Raw genomic sequence first — 12,626 nt, forward strand, 5'->3', positions numbered from 1 at the left:
GCTTGCAATCTGTTACTCGGCGGAATAATGAGGCGCCTCGCGCAATCAGCCAACATCGAAGAAAAAAGCGCGGTGATTTACAGCCCTCGATAATTTCACGCGTTTTTAAATTCGACGGACTCGTCGTTGTTGGCGGCGGCTTATGTAAGCACTCCACGCTCGGGCAAGCGATTTTTTAACGTTTTTTTTTTATCGTTTTCAACAACGAAAAGCACCAAAGCCTTAATGCATTTGCTCCGTCTGTCTGTCACGGGGAGTTCGGGGAGGGGGGGATTAACGCTTGTAAAGAATTATTATTTCAACGTTTAACACGCAAGCCATTCGCTCGCTCTCGTCGCGAGACAACGACTCGGAAGGCAGCAGCAGTCACGTGATGAGTGGGAGTGCCAACAACTGGCCAAGCTCTGCAAGTCCTCTATATATGAAGGTGTTACAGGATAGGGAGGGAGAGGCTACACATTCGGGCCTCATCGCTGCTGCACGGAGCGACGTCCGTTTTCACAGGGGGCGGCGGCGAGAGGGGTTCAGAGTGGGAGTGGCCACACAGAGGTCACGTGATTTAGGGGAGGCTTCGGGTGATTTAGATCATGAAAGAACATACCGATGCGCTTCAAGAGGAGAGTGTTCAATTCAGGTAATGCTTTTAGATAATAATAAGAATTGTAAATTACATTTATAAAGCACCTCTATTCAAAGGACTCAAGGTGTTCAACATCACAAAACTAAATTTGGTCGGAAACATGACAATCAACAATGGGACGAACAATGGCACGAAATTTCGATTTAAAGCTTTCGTGACTGCAGGGATTCATATTCTTGGTTCTTTTGGTAAAGTCACGTAGAAGGGAAATAATAAAATAATAAAAATATTTTTAAAAATTCTCACGACGTTTCGACTGCAACACAAGCAATCATCATCAGGTGTGAAATCCACAGCAAGAAAATTTGAAAAAAAGTGGCGGTTTGTCCTGACGTCAGCACCACGGACAGCGATTTGGCAATTGGCCAGATGGACGAGTCCATCTATGTTCGGAAAAGAGGAGGGGGGAGCAGAAAAATGGAATGCGGTCTGCAAGTCACCGTAAGCGTGATCACAATCAATGGGACAGAATGTTAAGTGAAGATTGCACAGAGAGAGAGAGAAAAAAAGAAAATCACGGATCAAAAAACAATGCATTTGCTCCGTCTGTCTCAATTGATACAGCTATCGTGCTGTGACGGTTCCACCTGAAGACGGAAGCTTGTGTTGCCTCCGAAACGTCGTGATTTTTATTTTATTAATTTTAATTTTCTTACCTACGTGACTTTACCAAAAAAACCTAAGACTATGAATCCTTGCAGTCACGAAAGCTTCAAATCTAGAATCAAGAAACTTTGCAGTGAATTGAGTGAACACAAGCTGGCTTGGGCAGTACACGTCGCGTTGCTGGAGGGGTTTGAGGTCCAGTGGAGTAGAAGGGTGACTGGAGTGGCAGGCACAGGAAGAAAGGGCACAGAGGCCCGCGAGGGCAACCACAACCGTGCACGCTGGCGCAGCAAGACCAGTTCACGCGAGGGTCGCTCATCCCCTTCTGCTGCTGCCCAGAGGCATCAAAGTGCCGTTGACCTCCGAGTCCGGGCTCAAGGCTCAAGGCCACCTTTCCCCTTCCCCTCAGCCCTTCACGCGCGCCGACTGTTTATGCGGCAGGCGGCATTTGGTTCGGACGCTCGTGCACCAGAGGTGGCAACCGGGTACCCGATACCCGTACCCTACCCGATAGCCGGCTACCCGTACCCGGCCAGGTACGGGTACCCGTTTGTGACCCTGGTGCAGCCGGGTACGGGAAGGCCGTGAGTCACTGGTGAGTAACCGTTTGTCACTCATTTCGGGTAGGGTACGGGTACCCATTTGCGACCCTGGTGCGGCCGGGTACGGGCACGGGTAAAGAATCAAAACCCGTTTGCGACCTCTGTCGTGCACTAAGACGCAATGCGTCATGGAACAGAACCAAACCGAGGTTCGCGGTTCCAAATGGGTTCAATAACAAATAAATATTGAGCATCACAAGCTTGGATGGTAACAAATCTATTTTTAAAAAGGGCTGTGAAACCCGTAAACAAAAGCCGTCCACGGTCGCCAACACTTCTTCATTCAGCGGGAGGAGGTCGCTCCTTCTCAGCTTCTGCTCCCGCTGTCTGGAATTCCCTCCCGCTTCAACTCCTCCGGCGAGGTTCAGACTCCGCTGCCGCCATTGTTCAAGTTCAGCCTAAAGGCCCCATTTGTTTCCGCGGGCATAGCAGCAGCGCGCCGAACAACGATGTTTAACCCTGCGACGCGTCTGGACCACGCGCTTGCATTTAGACGTCCATATGAATATAAATTCGAATGCATTCGAAAGTATATGTCAGTAATGCTGGGCATTGTCTATTATTACACGTGCTTGTGCATGCATGAATACAAACACGATTTAAGCAATAGAACCTGGGAAATAAACATCGCCCACAGCATTCCTCCACCAACAATTTAACCACAGCTTTATTGATTCACACGGAGGAAGCGCCGAAGCTTCACCCCTTCAACAAAAGAGTTGAGTATTCCTGTTCAATGCGGAGAGAAAATGTGTTCTTTTTAGGTCAGTGAAATCGGCGGGGGGAAATATTATTAAATCAAGCCTTCCGTTAATCGCACTTTCTCGCCCGATGAGATATATATAACACGATTTCCCATCCATATTTAAAAGTCAATTTAAGGTGTGAACCGATGTGTTTCCTCCACGGTAATGGATAAAGTCGTCATTACAACAGTCGTTAAGTTATACTTGAAGTACAGTACAAAATGTATGTACTGTACTTTAGTGTTTAAAAGGTCTCTCTATAGGCGCCCACAAAGAGCAATCTTCCGACTTTTACTGCATCTCCCTTTGTGTGTTCATCTACCTGTGTGTGAGCATCTACCTCTGTGTGTTCATCTACCTCTGTGTGAGCATCTACCTCTGTCTGAGCATCTCCCTCTGTGTGAGCATCTCCCTTTGTGTGTTCATCTCCCTCTGTCTGAGCATCTCCCTCTGTCTGAGCATCTCCCTTTGTCTGAGCATCTCCCTTTGTCTGAGCATCTCCCTCTGTCTGAGCATCTCCCTTTGTCTGAGCATCTCCCTCTGTCTGAGCATCTCCCTTTGTCTGAGCATCTCCCTTTGTCTGAGCATCTCCCTTTGTTGGGGCATCTCTCTTTGTGTGAGCATCTCCCTTTGTCTTTCCGACTCCACCTCACACACAGAGAAAGACGTGTTTGATGTTGCGAATAAGCAATAAAAAACTGCTTATTTGCAATAAACATTGCTTATTTGCAAGTAAATGGGGGAGAAAACAGCAATACGAAGAGCTCCCCAGGTGTAGCCTCTACCGTACCCTGCAATCAAAGACACACACAGGAGGGCATTTAGCTCGCCAATTTGGAGCTAAGATGCAAATTTTACCCGGTTCAGAACGGTTCTCTCTCAAACGGCTGAACCAGAATCCAAACCTTCGAAACCTTCGAAACCCACTTTGAACCGACTGAACGGCGAGCGGGGTTCAGCTGGCTATCTTTGTACCCCCAACACCAATCGGCTCGGCTCCCTGCGTTGTGCTGCAAAGCGGGGAGTGGCAGGGGCACGAGATCGGATTGTGACATCGCGTGAACGAGGGACATGGCCGGTCAACGATGATGCCGATTATAAATTTGTTTTTTTTTTGCTGGAATAAGCGGTCCTCTTTGTTGACCCCTACAAGTGCGTGCGCACAGACGAGCAACGGCCAAGTAAAGTTTAAGGTAAAGGGGCAGCCCTGCAAGTGCTTACTCACATCACTGCTGGCAGAGAAAGGTCTCCCGCCCCCCCGCCTAAAGCCAACTCTTTGAGGGTATTGGAACTTTTTCACACTGACCAGGCGCGTCGAACGAAGTGTGCTGCCCACACTTTACCACCACCACCAGCACACGCGCCCTGCCGGCCACAGACGGTGCTGTAAACCGCGCACGCTGCTGTGGGCAGCGGAGGGAATTTGAGAAATTCACGGCGTCGTTTCGACTGCCCCGCCAGGAGATGGAATCGAACCAGCGGCCTCTGGGTTGCAAGCGCGGCGCGCTGCTTCTCACCGCCACAACCGCCGCCGTGGCCACCACGGCGCTCTATATGTCACAGAGCCCTAGAGGTGAGTCCGCCGGCTAACGCGTGCGCTGCACCGTTGCTCTGCTCAGCGATGCGCGACGCTCACATCATACCCCACTCACCACGCGCACGCTTCAGTGCCTGCCTGCCTGCCTCAGCCGCCTCCCCGCAGAAAGAGCTCCATGCGAAAAAAAATGCCGTGCACCCAGGCGCTGATGCTGTTTCGCTGCAACGGGAGGAAGAATTTGCTTCGCTGCTCTCAGTTAAAATTTAAAATCAATGTTTTTTTGATGCTGCATTTGGCCGCTGTGGTTGTAATGGTTGAGCCCTCTGGACTTGCAATCCGAGGGGCACCGGTTCGATTCCATGTCCCCCCCCCCCCCACCACCAACACCCCCAACCCCCTATCCCCGCCTCCTCTTTCCAAAGAGCAACACAGTCGGTCCACTCGGCACCACGTATACGGCTGCATCACGGTTAAGTCGATGTTGGTTGTTTGACTTGCATCCCACTGGGATTTTTGCACACAGCGTTGGTGTAAGGTGTTTTTTTCTGCAATATTTTGCTGTCTTTTCTTGGATTTTCTGTTTGCACTCAGTCACAAATTCACTTTAAGATGTTTATTTGTTCATGTTTTTGTTTTTTGTGTGTTGCGGTTGCACCCGATTCAAGAGCCGAATGGCTCACAGGGCTATACCTAATCAATGAACTTGAACTTGAGAGGGTCTTGTGTGGTGGGGTAAAGTGTGAGAACGGCCACTTCTTCCAAGACGACTGGCGAGCATGGAAGAGGAGGCCAAATACACTCTGGAGGATCTCTAGATCTCCCTCTCGTCGAGGGCCTTCCGACAGCAGTGTCATGAGCAGGAAATTGCAGGGCTGTACCTTTGCCTTTTAATGCATTGGCACATTTAGCTAAAACTCAACAATTTAATGAATAACACTGCCCTAAACATAAATATAAAACCAGTGACATTCCAGGAAACGGACTTTCTCCACAGCCAAGAAACAGGCCACAGAGAGTGAATAACAGTTTGGAGACTGCAAAATACACAATGGGGCTCAGACAGAATTTATATTTTAAGAATGTCTCCAACTTGTAGCCGGATCAAACCAGTGAGAAATGGTTATTCGTATGAGCGACGAATCTATATTCTTGTATGTATTTACATTATTTTTTGTTTGCATCTTTGTCTGGAAAGCTCCGAATATGGATGGACCTAACATCAGTCGCGAGTGATATTTGCACTGAGCTGATCAGCGTGAAGTAAGGTCAAACGACCCATTTTTTTAAAAATTATATATACGTTAAAGATCATTTGTGTTAATTGTTGTAACTGGATGATAATGTTTAGTTTTCTAATGTTATACTCTCACAAGTGTTTTAAATTTACTGGATTTTATTTTCCATAGTCTGGGTATGGCCTGTAGCCATGAGGCTTCAAAATGGCCCACACAATATTTAATCCATCGCCACAAAAAATCCTGAGCAGCACTAATCGGGTCCTAGAGGGAAATATGTCGTTGGCATGGCAACATTATTTTTTAATATTCGCACGCCTTAGTTACTTTGTCTCTAAAAGGGCCTCTTGCAGTGGCGAATATAAACCAGAACTGGACCTCCCCAAAGTCAACTCAGCCTTTCCGTTTGAGTACCTGATGCGGTGGGTAAAACATCAGCACTGGGGAGACAAATACAGCCAGGCGTGGTGCTGGTCACTCACCCCTTGTGTGCCGTGCCAACCTTTCATAGGCGCTTGCATACAACACTTGCCCTGACGATTTGTTAAAAAGCTATACAAGGCGGGATATGTCTTTGGTTGCCCGCAACAACACATTCCTGCGGAGGGAGCTGGTAGGAACGTTGGGTTGCTCGGTCAATGGCCAGGGTCAACCGCGGCGTGGTGTATTCCGCAAATATGGCCGACTGTGAGGGTGGGCACAAGCCGGCGTGAGTAGGTTAAACGTTGAGTTTTATAAGGGCACCACGGGGTGACCAGCCCCTTCCCACCCAGCCCCACCCCTCCCACCCTCCCCACCCAGCCCCTCCCCACCCAGCCCCACACTCTCCTCCCCACCCAGCCCCACACTCCTCGCCCCACCCAGCCCCTCCCTCCTCACCCAGCCCCTCCCTCCCCACCCAGGCCCTCCCCACCCTCCCCCCTCTCTCCACCCAGCCCCTCCCATTTTTGGATGCACGACGGACGGACACAATAATTCCCTGTGGGCTGGTGTAACCAGGAGGTTCCTACCAGTAAGATATGTTAAAGTCCTGATTGGCACCTTAGTAAGTCACATTTTACTTTTGACCAAAAAATACTGGAGACGAGTCTTACCAGCCGAGCCGTCTCCGCCTTTTCGTCATCGGCCCCCGACTTCAAGATGTTGATTGGAGCGAGAGACACCTGCAAACACAATGCACGGGGTTACAATCAGCGAGTAGACAGGCCAGTAACATCGATCGGTGAGTTAGATGGACTGACAGCGACCATCAGTGAGTAGAGAGAGGCACCCAGTACCAGAGACTGAACCCAGAAACTCTTGAGGAGAGGGGGGGGGGTTCACGTTTTGATTGAGCTGAGAACGCAAGAAACCAGGAAGTGTCTCATATAAACGGTGACCTGGGTCACCTAATGACAAAAGCACTAATGCAAAATACAGTAGATGAAAAGAGCAAATAAAAGTAAAAAAGAACCGAATTGAAATAAGAGCAAAAACAACATAAATAAATCGGAGAAAATAAATAAAGGCATCACAGAAGCAATCGGAACACTATGCACAAACATGAATCAATACTAAATAAGATAAATATCCTGTAACGAAAATTGGATCAGACAAATGACTTTTAAAAACAGAGGAAAATTAACTTACGAAAAAATTATGTTATTCTACGGGTGCTGTCTCTCTGACAGCCATTATGAACCACCTCTTTCGAATTGGGTTAACCATGCCTTGGGAGTGAAGCCTCGAACAGAGTCATGCCGATTCAGTCTCTGCACAACCATTATCAAACCCCTTGTCATACAAAATAGACACACACAGACACGAGGAATAATCCTAGAATAACAGTGATGTCAATTCAATGTCCCTGACATGACAATTACGAATGACATGGTCATTATGCATGTGAATTGGATACCCAGGTCCAGGGCTTGAACCCAACATCTCAGCGGTGCCGGCTCCGTTCCACTAACATGGCCACGATGACCTGGGACACACCCGTCATGCCCCAATATGGCTCAAGTTTCAATATAAATGACCAACATTATGAACCTCACTTGGCGATGGTGAACCTGGCCATTGTGAGCTTGACACGCCCCCATTAGGAGCTGTCACAACCATCATGAAATAAAATTGGCCACTGTGAACCTTACTTGGCCATTGTCAATACGTGACCTCCATCATAAACCTGACACACCCATTAGGAACCGGACATTGGCATCAATATGAATCTGACAACCATCAATATTAATCTGACATGTCTATCAAACCTGACAACGCCCATTACGATCCTGGCTATCGTGAACCGAACTCGGCCTATGTGAACCTGGCATGGCCATTGAGAACTTGACATGGCTATCATGAATCCAACTCGTCCATCGTGAATCTGGCATGGCAATTGTGAACTTAACTAGGGCACTGTAAACCTTGCATAGCCATTGTGAATCGGACACGGCCACTGTGAACCTGGCATGGCCATTGAGAACCTGACATGGCCATCATGAATCCAACTCGTCCACTGTGAACCTGGCATGGTTATTGTGAACCTGGCATGGTTATTGTGAATCTGGCATGGCTATTGTGAACCTGACATGGCCATCGTGAACCTGGCATGGCTATTGTGAACCTGGCATGGCTACTGTGAACCTGGCATGGCCACTGTGAACCTGGCATGGCCATTGATAATCTGACATGGCCATTATGAATCCAACTCGTCCACTGTGAATCTGGCATGGCTATTGCGAACTTAACTAGGGCACTGTAAACCTTGCATAGCCATTGTGAACCTGGCATGGCCATCGTGAACCCGACATGGCTATCATGAACCAAACTCGTCCATCGTGAACCTGGCATGGCCACTGTGAACCTGGCATGGCCATCGTGAACCTCAAACGTTGCAGAGCCGTCAGGCACCATCTATGGCCATGTGCAGAGAACCCTAAGAATCTCACCCACGCCATTTCACACGCCGTTACCGACAAAAGCGAAGCCCAAATTGAATTTCAACAGTTAGACGCAGTGCAAACAAATAAAACACCGCGCATACAATACGCGTGACAATTAAACGCGAGCCACAGTGCGTAAAGAAAAATCGTGGTATTGTTAAAAAAAATAAAGCAACGCCCATTCATTCAGCACGCAGGCCGCACGAAGCACACAAACCCCCCCCCCCCACCCCCTTACCGAGTCAATCTATCGCCGGCGAACACCAGAACGATAAAGTTTAAACGGCGACACTCACGAATCATTCGTGCGCGCGTTAAGGACGATAACAATTCTCTCCACCCCCACCACCACCACCCCTCTCACTCGAAACGACGGCGTCAGGCCTAGGCTAGGCCTTGACCGGCTTCGGGGCCGATCAAGTTGCGTTCCGCTAAAGCGACAGCCGCCGTGGCGATTGCCTCCGTTGTTGGCGAGCAGGGTGAGAGAGACGGTGAGCGAGAGAGAGTGAGATAGAGAGGGGAGGGGAGGTGAGAGAGAGAGAAACTCACCATGGTGAGGATTCTTGACGAGCAGCAGGGATAGCGTGTGGAATGAATTCGCGAACTTTCCACCACGTGGGGGAGGGCGGGAGGGTGCGTTTCTTAGGGTTCGAGGACACGGGCGGTGTCATAGCGGAGGATTTCCCTCTGGTTGTGGGTGGGGGGTGGTGGGGGGTGAGGAGCGGTGGTGGAGCGGTTAGCGCGCTGCGCTTCGAACCTGGCGACCCGAGTTCGATTCCCGCTCACGGCCAACACCCAGTGACGATTATCTGAACTGGTACTGGGCCTCCCCTAGGTCGACTCAGCCTCAAATGAGTACCCGGTGCGGTGTGTAAAACATCGCCACTGGGGAGACAAAGGCGGCCGGGCGTGGTGCTGGCCACCCACCCCCCCTCGTGTGCCGTGCCGGCCTTCATAGGTGCTCGCTAACAGCACTTGCCCCTACAGTCTGTTAAGGCTACACGGGGGATCTTTGTCTTGGGGGGTGGTGGTGGTGGTGGTTTGACAGCTCGCAACACGAGGTGTTTGACAGCTCGAATGGGGCACCACGGGGTGACCAGCCCCTCCCCACCCAGCCCCACCCCTCCCACCCTCCCCACCCAGCCCCACCCCTCCCACCCTCCCCACCCAGCCCCACCCCTCCCACCCTCCCCACCCAGCCCCTCCCTGCACGACGGACGGACACAATAATCCCCTGTGGGCTGGTGTAACCAGGAAGTTCCTACCAGTAATATATTATTATATTTGAAGCCCTCTCGTCGTGCCCAGCACAGACCTTGACACTGGCATCGAGTTCATGAGAATCTCGCTGCTGCCATCGTGCACAGGGGCAGAAGACAAACCTCTCGATCTCCTATTGTCGTGTTCTATGAGTGGATGTTAAACAATCGCACACATCTTCTTGGTTCTTTCGGTAAAGTCACGTAGAAGGGAAATAATAAAATAATAAAAATAAAACATAATAAAATATATTATACGAAAATATATTATTTTATTGTTTAATTTTTTTTTATAATAAAAGATATTATGTCATTATATTATTTAATTATGTTTTTTTATTATTACTTATTATTTCCCTTCTACGTGACTTTACCGAAAGAACCAAGAAGATGAATCCCTGCAGTCACGAGAGCTTTACATCGAAATTTAATCGCACACACACACACACAACACCCCACCACCAGTTCCTGAAGAACTGCATTAGTGAACGCCTTGTCTTCAGTGAGGTGCCAGTCTGGAGGGTTTACCTCTAGATGAATACGTTTCAGTGCTGGAGGATTTTACTAAATGTTTAGTGGGATGCTCTTCTTCATAGCACGTGAAATATCCAAGGTCCGGTGCTCGGAACGTCGCCTATTATATATATTTATTTATTTTAGAAGAAGCAACGTGGTTGTGAGTAGTTTTTTTTTAAACATTCGTTTAAGTTTGACCGCCAAACGCGAGACGGTTTGCCGCCAAATCTCCAGCGGTGTCAGGTCAGAGGGTTAAAACCTCAAGATTCGCAGCCGCTGATATCGATAAGACGGCTGTGAAGTCACCCCCACCAACCCCTCCCATCACCAAGGGGCCGTCCATAAATGACGTCACGCGATTTTGGACGAATTTGGACCCCCCCCCCCACTTCGTCACACGACGTCACAAAAAGTCAGACCCCCCCCCCCATCGAATATGACGTCACAAAGCTCTGCCCCCTCCCCCCCAAAAAATAAAACATACTTCAAATCGCTTTAAACTATTGTCATTGTAGTGCGTATTTAATGTGGCGCTGCACTCTGATTTTGTAGGAGAAAACATTAATTAAAAAGTCTATTTAATTAAGTAGAACGTGTTGTCTATGTTTATTTAAAGTTGTGTCTTTTTACGTGACGTCACATTTCTCACCCCCCCTTACAAATGTCTGACCCCCCCCCCCCGCCTAGGTGCGTGACGTCATTTATGGACGGCCCCCCAACAACCTCATTGACCAGTGTGGCGAGGGATGGTCTCACAACCAGGGCCGGATCAAGGCGTGGGGGGGCGGGGCTTTAGGGGCTGCTACCCAAGAGGTGCCTTCGTCAGCTGGAGCGGCCTACAGAGATGAAGTGAAACAAATAAAATAGAAATAATAATCGAAATAAAACATTTTAAATTTCGATTTAAAACTTTCGTGACTGCATGGATTCATCTTCTTGGTTCTTTCGGTAAAGCCACGTAGAATGGAAATAATAAAATAATAAAAATTAAACATAATAAAATAATTCTCACGACGTTTCGGCCACAACGCAAGTAGCCGTCCTCTATCCCAGCTTAAATAGTCGCTCCAAGCCTGGAGTGTGTCATTCAGACTCTGTCTTCTCGACAGACCTGTTCTCCACCTGAGGACGGCTGCTTGCGTTGTGGCCGAAACGTCGTGAGAATTATTTTATTGTTTTATTTTTATTATTTTATTATTTCCATTCTACGTGACTTTACCGAAAGAACCAAGAAGATAAAATATTTTATTTCTATAAATAGAAATAATAATAGAAATAAAATATTGTATTTCTATAAATAGAAATAATAATAGAAATAAAATATTGTATTTCTATAAATAGAAATAATAATAGAAATAACATATTTTATTTCTATTATTTTTATTTATTTTACCTACGTGACTTTACCGAAAAAACCTAAGAGTGTGAATCCTTGCAGTCACGAAAGCTTCAAATCTAGAATGAAGTGAAACGCTTTTTCATTCGTGAATGCCGAATAGTATTTGTTTGTTAGCCTTGTAAAAATACCAATTTTATTTTTCTTCAACTTTGTTTTCCATTTGAAAATATTACTGGCTCACAGTACATGTAGCCCAGGGGTTTACAGCATCTTAATCCGGCCCTGCTCACAACTCCCGCGACTGAAATGCGTTGCTGGGGAAGGCATTCATCCAGCAGTGGATTTGCCGGACGAAGGCCGACAGAGTAAACACATCAAGTGAAAGATTAAAAAAAAAAATTAATGAGCGGTGGCGCAGTGGTTAGCAACACTCCCCCTCTGGAGCAAAGCGAGCGAGACAGAATGTGCTTGCTGCCTTCACAGAATCCCCGCACTGACCAGCGTGGTGAAGTATGGTCAAACAACGAACTCCTTGGGGAGGGGGGGGGTTCATACATTGAATGTGAAAAGTTGCCTGCCTTGCGGTATCCACTAGGGGGCGACGCAGCGCACAAAGGACACTCCGCCCGCCGGTCGAAATTAAACACATTCCTGCGGAGGGAGCTGGTAGGAACGTTGGGTTGCTCGGTCAATGGCCAGGGTCAACGGCGCGTGGTGTATTCCGCAAATATGGCCGACTGTGAGGGCGGGCACAAGCCGGCGTGAGTAGGTTAAACGTTGAGATTTATAAGGGCACCACGGGGTGACCAGCCCCTCCCCACCCAGCCCCAACACTCCCACCCCCCACCCAGCCCCACCCTCCCCACCCAGCCCCTCCCCACCCAGCCCCACCACTCCCACCCCCCACCCAGCCCCACCCTCCCCACCCAGCCCCTCCCCACCCTCCCCACCCAGCCCCTCCTCACCCTCCCCTCCCCACCCAGCCCCTCCCCACCCTCCCCACCCAGCCCCTCCCCACCCTCCCCACCCAGCCCCTCCTCACCCTCCCCTCCCCACCCAGCCCCTCCCTACCCTCCCCACCCAGCCCCTCCCTACCCTCCCCACCCAGCTCCTCCCCACCCTCCCTTCCCCACCCAGCCCCTCCCCACCCTCCCCTCCCCACCCAGCCCCTCCCTGCACGACGGACGGACGGACACAACAATCCCCTGTGGGCTGGTGTAAC

At 49.1% G+C, this 12,626-nt stretch overlaps 1 protein-coding gene across 2 annotated transcripts in view; it reads right to left on the bottom strand.

The window, feature by feature from the left end:
* CCT2 (chaperonin containing TCP1 subunit 2) overlaps positions 1-8,940 on the bottom strand; it is a 46,059-nt gene extending 37,119 nt beyond the window's left edge. Inside the window, exons 1-2 of one of the 2 annotated variants that reach the window (XM_078607226.1) lie at positions 8,840-8,940; positions 6,461-6,529 (exon numbers count right to left, since the gene is read on the bottom strand). In XM_078607226.1, the coding sequence (XP_078463352.1) occupies positions 6,461-6,529; positions 8,840-8,842 (72 nt within the window). In that variant the 5' untranslated portion in view covers positions 8,843-8,940. Of the gene's footprint in view, positions 1-6,460; positions 6,530-8,528; positions 8,653-8,839 lie in introns of those variants that run through there. The other variant, XM_078607227.1, reaches the window with a different exon arrangement.
* Positions 8,941-12,626: the final 3,686 nt, after the last annotated feature.

The sequence above is a fragment of the Lampetra planeri genome, chromosome 27 (genome assembly GCF_965212315.1).
Source record: "Lampetra planeri chromosome 27, kcLamPlan1.2.h2, whole genome shotgun sequence".
NCBI lineage: Eukaryota > Metazoa > Chordata > Hyperoartia > Petromyzontiformes > Petromyzontidae > Lampetra > Lampetra planeri.